Genomic DNA, 16,813 nt, shown 5'->3' on the forward strand with positions numbered 1-16,813 from the left:
GCAGGCAGATCTGAGTTCAAGGCCAGCCTGGTATACAAAAAGAGTTCCAGGGAAGTCTGGGCTACACAGAGAAACAGTCTCAAAACAACAAACCAAAGTCTGTATTAATAGCCCAGGAATGGTAGCACAAGTATCTCTGGCAATGTGATGGCAGTCATCACCATCCCACCATGGCATCTAATATTCTGAGTGTGTAACAAGCACTGTACTAAGTACATTACATACACTATCACATTCAGTCCTTGGAACCCTATCAACTGAAATGTTTGCTCACGTTAAAGACCTGAAAACCAACACACAGTTTTCCTAAGGACTTTCCCAAAGTCACTTAAGGAAGGCAGCTGGGATTTGACCCCCTGTGGCTGTTTACACAAGGAATACACAAAGAGCTGGATATTTAAAGAAAGTGGTTATGGTTTAAAACCTGAAGAAAGAAAGGAGATAAATTACATTGAAAACAGAACAAAAGTGACAAGCAGTAGGGAGAAACCCAGATAAAATTAGTGATCAGGAATTTATTTTAGCATTTCTCAAAAGCCTGAACACAACAAAAGAGAAGGCAAATAATTACCATATGCAAATTTGAGGTTTTGGTAAAAATAAAAAACTTATTAACAAAGTCAAAGAATTAAAGTCTTAAAAACATTTAGGAAAAGTATCTAGATAGGAAAGTAGGAAATTCAAGTTAAAGTTTATGATTTCGTCAGACAAGAAACTGAAGAACAATGTGGGGAAACAGCTAAAAAGAAAGGTATGGAATTATAGATGAACACACACAAGTTGAATAAAGAAAAAATAATTTATGAAGACAACAAAATAGAACTTTAATCTTACAAGATGTAAAAGTCATGATGGTGATGATGGTTACACAGCAACATGTCACTATGCCTAACACTACTGACTAAACACCTGACACATGAACAGGGGAGTTCTTGCCATGCAAGCATGAAGGCCTGAGTTCAATTCCCAGATACACATAAAAAGGTAGGTGTCAGGAGATGACTCAGAAGTTCAGTGCACTTGTTGCTCTTGCAAAGACCCAGGTTCAGCTCCTAGCATCCAGATGGTGGCTCACAACCATCCATAATGCCATTTCCAGGGGATCCAATGGCCTCTTCTGACCTTTATGAGCACCAGACATGCACACGGTGTACATACATACATATATTCAGGCAAACCATTCATACACATAAAATAAATCATTAAAAAAAAAAAGTAGGTGTCTAGGTGTTGGTAGTGCAGGCCTGTGGGCCCAGTACCGGAGTGGCAGAGCTCCAGGATAAGGAAAACACATGTCTCAAAAACTAAACAAAACAAAAAATAAGGTAAAAAAAAATTTTTAAAAACACAACAAGGTAGACAGTTTGAGAAGAGCACACTAGCTGAGGCTTCTGTATGCAAGTACACACAGAGAAAAACAAAAACAAAACCCCTCAAAAAAGAAAGAAACTTGACAGTTTAGCAGATAAAGGAGCTTGGTAGCTTGGTGCCTGCCAAACCTGACAAACTGAGCTCTATCCCCAGGACTCACATGGTAGAAGGAATGAACAGAGTCCCTCAAATTGTCCCCTAATTTTCACAGTGGCATACTGTGGCACACACACACACACACACACACACACACACACACACACACACACTTAATTAAAATGCAATTTTAAAAAGACAGAGGAGAAATAAGGAGCCTAAGATTTAAAGGTCTTAGATCAAATTAAAGGTTCACATACATCTAGGAAAAAACCCAAAAAGCCTAGTCAGTCAGAGAACAAAATTTGTGATTTCATATTCCTTAAAACAAGATCCTTCAGTCTTCTCTCTAACTTCTCCATTGGGAAACCTTTGATCAGATCAGTGGTTAGCTGTGAGCATTGGCCTCTGAATGTGTCAGCCTCTGGCAAAGACTGAGAGCAGAAAGGGTTTGTGGCCCCATGAGGAGAGCAACAATACCAACCAATCAGAGCTCCCCAGGGTCTAAACCACCAGCCTGGGAGCACATAGGGAGGGACCCATGACTCCAGCTGTACATGAAGGAGAGAATGGCCTTGTTGAGCATAGGTGGGAGAGGAGATTCTTGGTCCCATGAAGGATGAACACCCAGTGGGGGGAATTGGAGGGTGGAGGTGGGAGTGGGGGGGTATGTGGGGGCATATCCTCATAGAAGCATGAGGAGGGGGGTTGAGATAGGAGGTTCCTGGGTGGTGGGGGAAGGGGGGAAGGGGATAAAATTTGAAATGTAAATATAATATCCAATAAAAAAACTGAAAAAAAAAAAAACCAAGACCCTATACTACATAGCATAAGATAAAAAACATAAAATACACATGGTGTGGGCTTGGAGAGATGGCAATTAAGAGCATTCCTGTTCTTCCAGAGGACTTGAATTAATTCTCTGCACCTACATGGTGGTTCATAGCTTCTTGTAGCTCCAAATCCAAGGGATCCTATACCTGGTCTGTACTCTATGGGCATCTGTACTCATATGTACACACACACACATACAAACACACACACACACACAAACACTTAAAAATAAATCTTTTTAAAAAATATAGATGGTCCTTAGAATCTGTCAAAAAATTAGATCATTCACATATACATGGAAAGATACAAATATGCTTAATGGACTTACATATATAACTAAATCTAACCTCTCATATTTTATAGGGAACAATTAAAACCAGAAATATAATGACAATAAATTAATGTTACAAATACAAAAAATTCTATACTGATACAACTTTAGTAAGATCTATACATATTAAATTAGTGTTCCTGGTAAGTATAAAATTAGAATATATAATAACTGCATCTAGTACAATACTGTAATCCTAGCACTCATGAGGCTCAGGCAAGAGGTTTATGAGTTCTAAGCCAGCCTGAGGAATTCATTAAAAATGTTTGCAAGCAAACAAACAAAAAAACAAACAAACAAACTACATTTGAGGTTTGCTATCTTACTCTTCCAAGGATTTCCACAGGCAACTTAGAGTTGAGCAACACTGGTTTCACTTTATCACCAGACAAAAATCCATCCACTGGGCTTAAGCTGTCAAAAATTGCATCATATTTGGCTTTATCTTCAGACTACAATATGAAAAAAACAGATGACAAGTTAAATAATCATGAAAAGGATTTAACTGTACATATAAGAATCAAATCCTCAACTAATAGATAAGATTTTAAGGTAACATTTTTTTTAAAACATTCTCATCAAAATATATTAAATAATTTCAAAGTGTCTCTACTAAAGACTAGTTGAAACACTATGTTTCCTTTTTCTGCTGTCAGAATCAAACCCAGAGATGGAATGCTCTGAAGAGCACCGAGTCCCCTCAAACAGACCTATAGCAACAAAGTAACACAACAGCAGTGATATTCTATCTTTCAGTTCCTTGAAAGAAAATGCTTTTTTAAATGTCAAAAATCTTTAGACATTTTTTAAATGTTTAAAAATCTTAACGGGGCTAAGGTATTACTCAAGATTTTCAATTTCAGAATTTTCCCTAACTATCTGAACATACATATGAAAAGTCCAATGCAGAACAACATATTTTGAGGGTAGGGAGAAAGGTATTTATAAGTAGGAAGCAAAGGAGATTCAAGAAACTTCCTTACCTTTACAGCCCATGGGAGCTCAGCAACTGAGGTCCCACTGGTTAGCAAAGGACTACTGGAGTCAAGCTAGGAAATAAAGACAACAATGAACTGTTCAAGTCCTCATGCTAATAATCAATGAAAAAAATGTGGTTTCTGCATTTAAATATATTTGTGTAAAATGCTGGATATCAACATTATTTTACTTTAATTAGACCTTAATCTATTGTCCACTGAAATAAAAACATTTTCATTTTGCCAAATTACTGCTACAACTAAGAATAAGATAATAGGCATCTACTTTGAACATTAAAAAAAAAAAAAAAATACTTGCCAGGCAATGGTGGCACATGCCTTTAATCCCAGCACTTGGGAGGCAGAGGCAGGTGGATTTCTGAGTTCAGACCAGCCTGGTCTACAGGGTGAGTTCCAGGACAGCCAGGGCTACACAGAGAAACCCTTTCTCACACACACACACACACACACACACAAAAAAAAAAAAAAAAGAAAGAAAGAAAGAAAGAAAGAAAGAAAAGAAAAGAAAGAAAAAAGTACAACCTTTCCCCCAGTATTAAGAAGCTCATTTAGCACTTGCACGTTCCTTGTCATGATACCTAACAGCACCACACTCAAGTTTTTATGTCTTTACATGGCTAAAGACAGGTGAATACATTTGAAAAATCCCTAGAATTATACCTTAGTATCTTTAGCTTATTAGTTTATTTTATGTATATGGTTATTTTACCTGCATATATGCTTGTGTACAACATATATGGCTAGTGCCAATGTAGACCAGAAAAATATGTTGAATTCCCAGTAACTGGAGTTACAGATAGTTGTAAGCCACCATGTGGGTGCTAAGAAGCAAACCTGAGTCCTCTGGAAGCGAGAACCCAGTGCTCCTAACTGCTAGGCCATCTCTCTAGCCCTCTGAAGTTAAAAGCCTTAATACTTCTAAAACACTAAGTTTAAAAACAGAGGGGTTGGAGACACCTCAGTGATAAAACACTTGTCCAGTAAGTGTTTTATCACTTACTGGGTTTAGCTCCAGCAGCACCAAAATTAAATTTAAAATAAAACAGCCATTAAACCTCTGAACAAGTTTGGAATGGAGCTAATAGCAATATCATATATAATTTCCCAAACAATGATAATCAAAACATTGTAAAAACACACAGATAAACAGATCAATAATTCAGAACAGAAAATCCATAAAAACGTCAACATGGATATGGAAATTTAGGTCATCACTGATGTGGCATTTGAAATTGGTATGAAAAAGATTGATTATTCAATACATTGTATTAATCCTATTCAGTAGTTATATTCAGTAGTTATCATGAAAGAATGGATTTGAATCCACTCATACCTCCAATAGGAATAATATAGAAAAATAAACAATCAGTTTTACCTTGACAATTTGTTTACATAAAACAATTTTTGTTGTGGGGGCAAATAATATAGCCCAAAAAATGACAAATGACAATTTGAAAGAGTGTAGTTGCAAATTATATGAATGGAGAGTTAACTTCCTAATTTTTAAAGACCCTCTAGAATTCAGGAAGAAAAAGAATCATTCCAGAAAAATAGTCATAGTCTAAAATTAGACATTCCCATAAGTGGAATATAAATCATTCAGTATCTTAAGAACTAATCAGCCAGGCAGTGGTGGGGCACGCCTTTAATCCCAACTGGGCAGGCAGAGGCTAGTGGATCTCTGAGTTCGAGACCAACCTGGTCTACAGAGTGAGTTCCAAGACAGCCAGGACACAGAAAAACTGTCTCAGAAGGAAAAAAAGAGAGAGAGAGAGAGAGAGAGAGAGAGAGAGAGAGAGAGAGAGAGAGAGAGAGAGAAATTAATCACTCTCACCCATAAGCTAAAAAGACAAATCTCTTTATATTTACATAACATTTGCCACCAAGCTGACAAGGACCTGTAAGTCTAATAACAGTATGCAAGCAAAAGCACAAGGAAATTGACATGCTGACCAATTGCTGGTAAAAGTGAGATCCTATATGCAAAACCACTTTCTTAAGTGCCCCAGGCATGAAACAGCTTTGGCCACCAAGCCAGGCATCAAGCTAAAATGAACAAAGGATGCCATCTGCTCTGCCCCTGACTGATATAAGAACACCAACAAATAAGTGTCTTTTTGTCTACTGCCAGGGGTTACATGGAAAAACTTTTAAGACAATCACTCTTGAGAGTTCATTTTTATATTTCTGCATATGGAAATTATAAAAACAAAATTACTATTCATTGTAGCACCTTTCCTTAAAAAATTATCTTTATGTCTATTAGCTGGAATTTATATAAATCATAGTAAATATAAACAAATACTATTAAGATACTAAATAAAATTTATGTTAACTTACAAGTATCTCTTTCAAATGTTTGTTTTAAAGGGTATAGAATCAAAAACATAAAATGCTACCATTAGAAAATTAAGAAATGTGTATTTATGTTTTCGTAAGGACATAAAACTCTGAAAGACATACAGGAAACTAGTAACAGCAGTAATTACTAAGAAATAAAACCAGGTAGCTAAGTGGTAGGAATTAAAGTAGACAAAATTAGAATGTTACTTTTTATTTTAAATCATGTGGTATAATTTTTTATGAATATAGTATGTATTCATGTATGTTTCTGTGTGGAGGCCAGAAATTGACATCAGGTGTTGTCTTTATTCACTTTCCACTTTATTTCTTGGGCAGGGCCTCCCATGTGACTCAGAGCTCACTGATCCCACTTCTTTAGCTAACCAGAATATCTTGGGGAATCCAGTCTCACTATGCCTATCCAGCTTTTATGTGGGTTTGTGTAGGAGGAGCTAGGGTGAGAGGAGTAAGGAGAAGAAGAGGAAAAGGAAGAGGAGGAGCTAGGGAGAGCAGAGATGTAGGAGCCATGGAGAGCCACGCAGGTATGGAGAGCAGTCGTGGCTAACAACTTTTATTTAGGTTAGCTAATTGGGAAACAACTCTTTGTATGGGCATATTGTTATTGAGCATTACCAAACATATAGCCTTTGATTAATATTTAAGCATTAGTCTCATTTTCTTAATGGGCCTGCATGGATGGCGAGATGGTCTGGGCACTGCCCAGCCTTGCAGAGACAGGGTGGAAGATTGGAAGAGCCATCTCCCATGCTGGTGTCTCATGGGTGGCAGGGCTGGTGTCTCTGGCTGGCTGTTTCTAGCTGTGGCGCACACGTGGCCTCTGGCCACAGAACATGGCAACTGAGCTAGGCAGAGCCGCTGCAGCTTAGATAGTCAGCTTGACCGGCGCAGTTTTAAAAATATCTCTAACAACAGGTTCAAGTGATCTGAATGCCAGCCCTCACGTTTACAGAGACAAGCACTCTATCCAATGAACCATCTCCCCATCCCTGATCTTTATAATTAAATAAATTTTACATAGAAAATAATTTCTTACAAATCTTGGTGGAGGAACAGCCAGATTTAGGCTACTCAGTGAAACTTCCAGTCCATTCTGGGCACATGCCACAAGCCGTAAAGCAACAAAGAATTCCTGACAAAGAAAAGCATAAATGTTAGGAGCTTTTTCTCCCAATCTACCTTCTTATAAGCCTACTTTATTATTTGAAAATATAAAATACAAAATATTTCACAATTATTCCACAGTATTATGTAGCAATAAATATAACAGTATATCTGTTTGAAAAACATTTGCTTTGAAATTGAGAAAAAAAAGACACATACAAAAATTTTTCTATCATCTATTATGATTAGTAAAAAAAAGTAACAGATAAAAATATTTAAATATACTGTGGCTCATGAAAAGTAGAAACTGTATAGAATATTCATACTTTAAAGAATATTCAATTTCACTAAAAAATGTTGTCTATTAACTGAGAAGCATTTGGGTGGGGGAGCCTAAAATGAAATAATAAACTAACTTATCAAAAGTCAACTCTGGAATGGGAGATATAATTTTGAAATTGAGTTCGGGAGTCAATCACTGCTAGTCCAAAAGAACTGCAGAAAACAACTGGGCAGTATCTAAAATAGTTTTAACTGCTTGACTTAAAAACATTTATAAATCTTCATCAAAAGTCCTTATACTGTAAGTCTCAACTCAAGCATACCAAGTAAAGAAATGTAAAGAAGCTGAATTTGTTTTCAGTCATTCTGAGTGTTTTATCCCAGTAGTATTTTTCCAGTTTTTCAACATCCTAAGCCTGTTGCTGACTCAATGTTTCACTATTTGTAGCCATCCCCTACTGTCACCTATTCCCTTCTTACCTACTTCTAATACTTTCTAACCATGCACGCTATCTGTTTTACTCAATACTTGCCTATTTAAATTTTTCAAGAGAGCTGGGCATGATGGCACATGCCTTTAATCCCAGCACTTGGGGGGCAGAGGCAGGCGGATTTCTGAGTTCAAGGCCAGCCTGGTCTACAGACTGAGTTCCAGGACAGTGAGGGCTATACAGAGAAACCCTGTCTCCAAAAAAAAAAAAATTTTTTTTCAAGAGATTCTCCTTGGTACTGGGAATGTAACTCGGTAGAGTACTTGTCTCATATACATGACAGACCCTTGGTTTTATCTCTAGTAAAAAACATACTCCTGGCCCACCCTCTGTGTGTGTGTGTGTGTATGTGTGTGTGTGTGTGTGTGTGTGTGTATGTGTGTGTCTTTCTGTGTGTCTGTCTCACTCTGTCTTGTTCTCTCCTTCTGACTCACTTTCTCTGTCTTATTCTCTCTCCTTTTCTCATTTACCCAAGAAGATTCTGTGTAATCAGACTTCAGCTTTCACAACTACTGCCTAAGTCATAAATAACCTCCTAGCTCCTTCTTCCTCCTTACAATCTTAGCAGCTCAGGCAAAAATGATGCTTCAGAGTTTGTCTCACCTACATCCCACTTTTCTCTCCTTTGTCTCTTCTGCTGATCTTTTGTTTGCACCACTAAGCTTTCAATGCTGGGCTTCTTCAGCTATGCTTAAAGAATCAGATCCATTTCTACAATATGGATGAGTTCTGAAGTGAAGTAATTCTCCATTAAATTCTAGCTCTGCTACCTAAAGTTGTAATGCCTTGAACAAATTAAATAAAATTCAACCCTAAAAGGAGGGCTGTCTAATAATATCTTTTTTTTTTTTTTTTTTTTTTTTTTTTTTTTTTTTTTTGAGACAGGGTTTCTCTGTGTAGCCCTGGCTGTCCTTGAACTCAGAAATCCTCCTGCCTCTGCCTCCCAAGTGCTTGGATTAAAGGCGTGCGCCACCACCGCCCGGCATTTTTTTCTTTTTCTCTTTTCTTTTTTTTTTCTTTTCTTTTTTTTTTTTGGAGACAGGGTTTCTCTGTGTAGTCCTGGCTATTCTGGAATTCACTCTGTAGACCAGGCTGGCCTCGAACTCAGAAATCCGCTTGCCTCTGCCTCCCAAGTGCTGGGATTAAAGGTGTTCGCCACCAAAGGTGTGCACCACCACCGCCCGGCCTAATAATATCTACTTTGCAATATATTAGGAGCAATGAAACAAAAACTATTCTGCAGGAAGAAAGCATCAAGAATACAAATTCTCAATACTGGTTTCTTTTCTTTCTTTCATAGGATAATTCAAACAGTATTACCTTTGGGCTGAGGAAATGGCTCAGTGGATAAAGTGCTTGCCATGCAAGAGTGAGGACTGAAGTTCAGATCTCTAGAACACACATAATAGCTGGATGCACCAGTACATATTTGTAATACCAGCATGCTATGGCTAGGTCAGAGGTAGAGAAGGGAATCTGCAGAAGCTTATGGGCTAGCTAGCCTGGCATATGCAGCTGAAATCTACAAAGAAATCCTGCCTCAATCAAGGTTGAGAGTTAAGACTAACCACCGGAGAGGTTGTCCTCTGATCTCCACGTGCACCAGGGCCTATGTAGATCTGTACTCAGACATACACATGAACATGTACACACATATACACATTAAACACACACTTAATTTTTTAAGTATACCTTTGCTATAGTTTGGATCTTAAATGTCCCCTAATACCTGCCAAGCTCATATGCTAAAGACATAGTCTTGGATGGTGTTACCAGTAGGTGAAAAACTTTAAGAGGGAGGGTCTATGTAGGTCATTGAGGGTGAGCCCTGGACAAAGACATTGGGACCCCAGCCCTTTCTCCTTCCTTTCCTTCTCAGCAGTAATGAGGTGAGCAAGCTTTTATTCACCATGCCTTTCTGCTTTGACATTCTGCTTCATCACAAACCCAAAAACAATGAAGCCAAATGATTGTGGGCTGGAAGTTTGATTAACTGTGACTCAACACACATCATTCTTCAAAATGCCAAAACAAAACATTATGAATTCAATGTAAATTCAAATTTCAATGGCAGACCCATATATCTAGCAACCTGGGTAACACAAGACAACTCAAACTCATGCAATGTCCAGGACTACTAGTAAAGAAGTTATATTATAAACTCCTAGGAGGAGCTATATCTGTCATTGTCACTTCTGCATTTATAAAGCATGGCTCTTAACAAATAGTTGCTGACTGAGTGGGCGATACCTGAGTGCCAATGTCCTCAGTGCCTTAAACTGGCCCTTTTCCCCAGAACATACAATAAGAACTACTATAATCTAATCCTGAAATCCTGGGTGTCCTTGAGGCTAAAGAGATGACTCTGCCATTGAGAGCACTGGCTGCTCCTCCAGAGGACATGGGTTCAATTCCTGGCACCCACATGGGCAGCTTACAACTGTATGTAATTCCAGTTCCAGGGGATCCAATGCTGTATCCCCTGCAGGCACCAGGCATGCATGTGGTGCAAGGACATGTACATATGTGCAGGTAAAACACCCATACACATTACACAGTTTTCATATAAATGAGGCTGGGTATTTTTAACTCTATCTAATTATTAGTTTCATCCTTTTTCTGGTTTGACCCTGTTTTAGCTATGTTCATAGGGAAAATGAGCTTTATGTAGTAGGTGCTAAGCAAGAGTATCAGGACATAGTAAACTTTCAACATGCCAAACATAAAGTATATATACATGGTATTCAATCTCTTTGGCTTTCACATTTATAGACTAGAGTGTAGTTCCATCTTGTAAACCACATTTTGGTTTACACATAAGAAGTCTTCTGATTACCTCCAAAGACTCCCTTCAAAGGTCAGGGCTGATCTATAGTAACACTTATAAAACCAATGTTTACTTATGATCTCATATATTCAAGATTTAATTAATTAATAAGATACAAAAAAACCAAAGTCTCTCTATAGGATAGATTAGATATATTAATATAGAGATACATATTTATATACTATATATAACATATCTATTAATAGATATCTATCTAATTTAATATATAAATATATAACATTTTATATAATATATAACATATATAATATACATAGATATATGCTTCAAAAAACAATGTTACCAAACTTTAGCAACCAGCTAAATGTTCAGTCATTAGATATATTTTTAATGATGGGACACATGGTCTTGAAAAACAAATTTTGAGCTTAAAAATAAAAAAAATATGCTACTTTTTCTTTCAAATTAGCCAAAAAACCAATTCACATGAATCTCTCAATCTTACTTGTTTGTTCAGAACACCTTTGCCATCTGTGTCAGCTAAATCCCAAATCTGAAATTTAGGAGGAAAACAAAATCAATCTTTATATATATTAACAAAAATAATTAATCAAGTCCCTATAATTTATAACTTTATGATCTATATAAACAGATCTAAGAATCATTAAAAATTATTCAGTGTAACTCCTTCAAAGACATGAAGGCCTAGGTTAGATGATCTGGCTTAAGAACATTAAAGGAATGAGGGAAAAATTAAACCCAAGTTCCAACTTCCAGTCAGATGCCCTTTCACTAGCCCAGGGCTTAACTTTGAGTCAAATGCTGTCTACTGAAACACACTACTCTAATTTTAATTCTTATTTAGATGAATTTTTTTCCTCATGGAGGGTTAATAAACTTTATCTGTTAATCATGAAATTATTAATATTGAATATTTTTCAAGATTTTTATTTATTATATATCAATATCATGCATAACAATTTGGCAAGAGAGCAGCTTTCTACCTCTGTTCTTTCCAATCCCTCACTCTACTTTGTACATTAAACATGGGCAGCTTTAAAAAGGAGCAAAGATATGTCCAACTGTTTCAGTGGACAACAAGATTCTTACTCTGCCCTGTCTCTTCCCAATACTGAAATGCACAATTCCTTTCTCATTTCTTCCTAGTCAAAAGTGGTATTTCTAAATGTTCTACATCACTTTAATTTTCAAACGGATAAATTATTATACCATAACACCCCCATCCTATTACTTTAACTGCTTCTATGACTCAGTTCTAACTTGTATCTCTCTTGACTGTATCCTCCTGAATTTACTTGCAGTTTCATTATGCTTCTACATATTCATACATAATCTAGTTATAATAAATATATACTACCTTTCCAAGAATCAAGTCTGGAAGCCCTGACTTTTTCAGGAATGCAGCAGCATCTAAAGCCAATACCCTTCCAGTATTTCCTGCTTCAACCTGAAAAGATAGAAACAGGAAGCAGACAATAAGACACAAAATCAAATTACCACTACTTCTCTGTCTCCCCTCCCTACCTTAAGAACTGGAACCAGAATCCTCCTGCTAATCAGGGCAAGGGCTCTGCAGAGCCTTAAAAGAATGACAGGAGTCATTCTGTAAAACATGTGACTATCCTTGTCTTATTATCCAAGTGAGAAAACAAGCTCAGGAAAAGCAAATGAGTAGTCGGAACAGCACCTAGATCTAACTCTTCATTTTTAGGGCTATTATTTAAATGCCAATAAAAGAAAAATAGACTTCCTGAGGTCTTCTGACAAACTGAAATAGCTGTTTATCTTATCTGCCTCTTCAAATAGTTTTAGATCAACTGCTTTTATATCTACACTTAGAAACTATAATATTAAAAGAAAAATCAAAGCAATATCCGCACTAAACCAAGCAGTAAGTCATGACAATGTTCGAATATTTAGTTTATCTAGTACATTAAGAGAAACACATCATTTTCATTGATGGGGACTTTCCTTTAAGACAGAATACAGTCAAAACAAACAAGAAAACAAAACAACAAAACCCCCCAAAACTCATTTTTGTAATGATTTTTCTAAATTTCTATTTATAAATATAAAAAGTAAATCTTAAAAAGTCATGGGAAAGGAAATATTATACTAGGATATCCATGAAGTAGTTGTGTTTCTAGTTTAGTTAAGTTAAAAGACTAAATTTTCTGTAAACACACGAAGTATTCTACACAGCCCAGTACCAGCAAAGAAGGGAAGGGGGCGGGGGGGGGGGGGGGGCTTCCAAAGGAAAGAACAGGCCAGATCAGGCACTCATCAAAAATAAAATATAAAAAAGAACTGCCTAATCCTTCAATTTGGGGGGAAGAAGGAAGTGCAGAAAGTATCAGGAAACATGTCTCTAGAACTCTCCAGAACTACTTTTCTTTGCCCACTTCCTGACCATGGTAGGAAATGAACATTCACACTCAGCATATCAATACACTCAAAAAAAAGCATAGATTGAATTCATTAAGTATTTGTATACTGTATCCTAATATGGAATCTTATAATCTTCCATTCTTGGAGTCATAGAAACAAATTAAGAACATTCATTTACATTCACCTACAGGCAGTTTCTACAATCCTGGTTCCTGCAAAAGGCTCTGTGCTATAAACTACAAGCTAGAAACTATGTCCTCAACAAAGTTACATAGTTTCACAAAGGATTTAAATTTCAATACTTAAAAAGAATAGACTTCTGGGCTGAGAATATAGCTTAGAGGAAGAGTACTTACCTAGCATGTATAAAGCCTTATGTTTGATTCTCAGTAGGGTAAAAGAAAAGGAATAATAAAAAGCAGACACAATGGCAGATGCCTTTTTAAAAACTATTTTATGTGTGTGGTGTTTTGCCTGCACATACATCTGTGTACCACATATGTGCTCAATACCCACAAAGGCCAGAAGAGGGTACTGGATTCCCTGGAGCTGGAGTTACAAATGGTTTTGAGCTACCATGTGGGTGCTAGAAATTGATCCCAGATCCTCTGGAAAAGAGTAACCGGTGTTGTTACCTCCTGAGCCACCTCTCCAATCCCAGCACATTCCTTTAATCCCAACACTTGAGAAGAGGCAAGAGAATTGGAAATTCAAGACACAACTCCATTACACAGTAAACTTCAAGGCTAGTCTGGGCAGCATAAAAATCATGTCTCAATAGCCAGGTGTGGTGGTTGTGCATCCCTTTAATCCCAGCGCTCCAGAGGCAGAGCAGAGGCAGACAGATCTCTGAATTTGAGGCCAGCCTGATCTACAGATTTATTTCCAGAACAGCCAGCCAGAGCTACACAGAAAAAAATCCTGTCAAAAAAACAAAAACAAAAACAAACAACAACAACAAAAACAACAAAAAAAAGGCCTCATCTCTAAAAGGAAAGAAAAAGACACCTACAGAATTTTTGACTATACTAGTAAACTGAACTAGGCCTCTGGCCTCTTTTTAGTTTGGAAGCTGATCTACTATACCAAAGCAAAAACTCCTGACACAAGATAAGCCAAAACTAATCACACAGGACTGAACAAACTGTTTACAATTTAATGGTGCTTATTGTTTGGGGTGTTATTGGGATTTTGTTTTACCTTTCAGACACTAGAGGTTGAGCTCAAGGTCTCCCATATGCAGACGCTCTACTACAATACATACATACAGCCTTCTATTAGAATTATTTGATTTTATTTTTTTTAAAGTAAGTTTTGCTATGCTGCCTAAGCTAACTCTGAACTAGCCAGCTCACGTGATCCTCCTGCCTCACGTCATTTCCCCTTTTCGCTTCTCTTCTTTTTCTGTTGTTTTGAGGGTTGGGGGGGGAGGGATCTTTAAAAATAATTTTAAAAAATGATTTCTCTGTGTATGTAATGGGGCAGGGGCATGGCATGTAGAGGTCAGAGGACAACTTTTGAGAGTCCTTTCTTTTGTCCACCATGAATCCTAAGGATCAAGCTCAGGTCAGGCTTGAACAGCAAGTACCTTCACCTAGGCAGTCATCGTAAGTCCTTTCCCCTACTCTTTTTTCATCTTCGTTTTTCTTTTTCTTTTTTTTTTTTTTTTTTTTTTTGCTTCAAAAGCCAAGGCCTCATGTAGCCCAGGCTGACCTTAAACTCCTAACACCCTCTCACCCATCTTCACTTCCCAAGGGCTGGGATCACAGGTGCCCCCATAATGCCCAAGTCTCTTTTTATACAGACAAGAGTCTCATTATGTAACCTAGCCTAGCCTTAAACTCATGATTTTCCTGTCTCAGCCTGCATCAAACTCCAATGTAACTGAAGATGACCCTGATCCTGTCTCTACCTCCCAAGTTCTGGGATCACAGTGTATACTACTATACCTGCCTAGGGAAACCTTAAGGCCGTCATTCCCCAACCCCTAGACCCACCCCCACTTCACCTCCAGTGCTTCGGACAGAAACCAAAGCTTTGTGCATAGTAAACTAGCAGTCTATCAGTAAGGTATACCCTCATATAAAAAATGTGTAGAAAAAAAGTACATTTTTTGAGCTGGAGAGAGCTCAGTGGTTAAGAGCACCGACTGCTCTTCCAGAGTTCCTGAGTTCAATTCCCAGCAACCACATGGTGGCTCACAGCCATCTGTAATGGAATCTGATGCCTGATTCAGATGTGTCTGAAGAGAGCAATGATGTACTCATTCATATACATAAAACAAATAAATAAATCTTTAGAAAATAGTACTTTTTTCTTCTTAAGCTATCTCATTACTTAATTAGTAGAATCCACTTTAGTAAACTGAAGAGAAACACTGTCCAATAGGACCTGATTTCTTTGATGCATCATTGTATCTAAACAATAATTCTTACTGAAAGACAACTTTTTATGACGATATAATCAATCACAAAGAGTCAACAATTTCTTTGGCTTTTAAAAGGAACATAATTAAAAGAATCAAGTATAAATACAAGGCCATAATTAAGAACAATTCTCTTTTATTCTGATAAGATAAGCTATCTGTAAAGAAGAGTGACTCAATGTGGAGTCAGTATCTGTGAATTTCTCCTAGAAAGATTGGGCATGGGTAGCGGGAAAGAGATGGCTCTGTCTGCCTTAGAACCTGAATATGGATGCTCTGAAAGCTATAAAGCATGAGTTTAGATCCCAGAACTCAAGTAAAAGGCTGCATATAGTGGTGACCTACAATTCTAGCAATGGTGAAATGAGATTCTGAAACAGGTGGATCCCAGGATCCCAGTTCAATGGTCAGCTGGCTTAGCATATTTGACCAAAGACACAATGAGAGATCTTGTCTCAAAAGGTGAAGGACACCTGAGTAAAGACACTTCTTTAACCTTCATATGTGTGCTTGCATGCACGCACAGAGAGAGAAAGAGAGAGGGGTGGGGGGCTCAGCAATTTAGGACAGCCTCTGCTACAGCAAATTTGAGGTCAGCTTGGGTTACAATGACACCTTGTCCCCAGCCCATCCTCCCCTGTAATCCCAGCACTGGGGAGGCCCAGGATGGGGGATCTAAAGTTTAAGGGAAATCTGTGTAAAAATTATCTCCAACACTGGCATGTTGTGGGCATTGCTGCCCCCAAAAATAACCTCAGCACTTGAGAAGTAAAGGCAGGAGGATCAGAAGTATCCTCAAATGCCAGTGGTTTGAGAGTCCAGTCTGAAATTTCATCTCAAAAAGATTAAAAAAAAAATCATAAAGTCAAATTGAGCATGATGGCATATACCTGTATTCCCAGCTACTCATGAGGATGAGGCAGGAGAATGACTTGAGCCCTCATGTCCAAGATCCTCCTGAGCAACAAGAATCTCACTCTTAAGAAGTGTGTAGGTGTATGTGCTTAAAATTAAAAATACATCAGACTCTACATATTTTTAAGAATTAGACTTAGAAGCTGCTAAGCATGATATAGTCCTAGACTTACAAGTCAAAACCAAAGGGATCTCTGTATTGGCTAATTAGTATCTGCTAAAATGAGGTAGCTCAAGCCAAACGAAACCAGTCTTTTCTATAATTATGCAAGTTTTCTGTGAAATGATTACATAGAAATGAGCAAATAAAGCTGGGCACTGGGGCACACACTTGTAATCACAGCACTTGGAAGGCAAAGGCAGAAAGTTCAAGGTCATACTCTGCTACTTAATGAGTTCAAGGCCAGCCTA

At 37.5% G+C, this 16,813-nt stretch overlaps 1 protein-coding gene and 1 non-coding gene across 3 annotated transcripts in view; both read right to left on the reverse strand.

Moving 5' to 3' along the window:
• Positions 1 to 16,813, reverse strand: part of Eps15 (epidermal growth factor receptor pathway substrate 15) — a 102,376-nt gene that overhangs the window by 66,356 nt on the left and 19,207 nt on the right. For both annotated transcript variants that reach the window (XM_034502174.2, XM_034502172.2), the window contains exons 3-7: positions 12,032 to 12,121; positions 11,159 to 11,206; positions 7,028 to 7,123; positions 3,616 to 3,681; positions 2,959 to 3,084 (exon numbers count right to left, since the gene is read on the reverse strand). In XM_034502174.2, coding sequence (XP_034358065.1) covers positions 2,959 to 3,084; positions 3,616 to 3,681; positions 7,028 to 7,123; positions 11,159 to 11,206; positions 12,032 to 12,121 — 426 coding nt within the window. The remainder of the gene's footprint in view (positions 1 to 2,958; positions 3,085 to 3,615; positions 3,682 to 7,027; positions 7,124 to 11,158; positions 11,207 to 12,031; positions 12,122 to 16,813) is intronic.
• Positions 5,627 to 5,766, reverse strand: LOC117709700 (small nucleolar RNA SNORA48). The gene has a single exon (XR_004606944.1). It is a non-coding gene; the product is annotated as a small nucleolar RNA SNORA48 (small nucleolar RNA).

Source organism: Arvicanthis niloticus, chromosome 5 (genome assembly GCF_011762505.2).
Source record: "Arvicanthis niloticus isolate mArvNil1 chromosome 5, mArvNil1.pat.X, whole genome shotgun sequence".
NCBI classification, from domain to species: Eukaryota; Metazoa; Chordata; class Mammalia; order Rodentia; family Muridae; genus Arvicanthis; species Arvicanthis niloticus.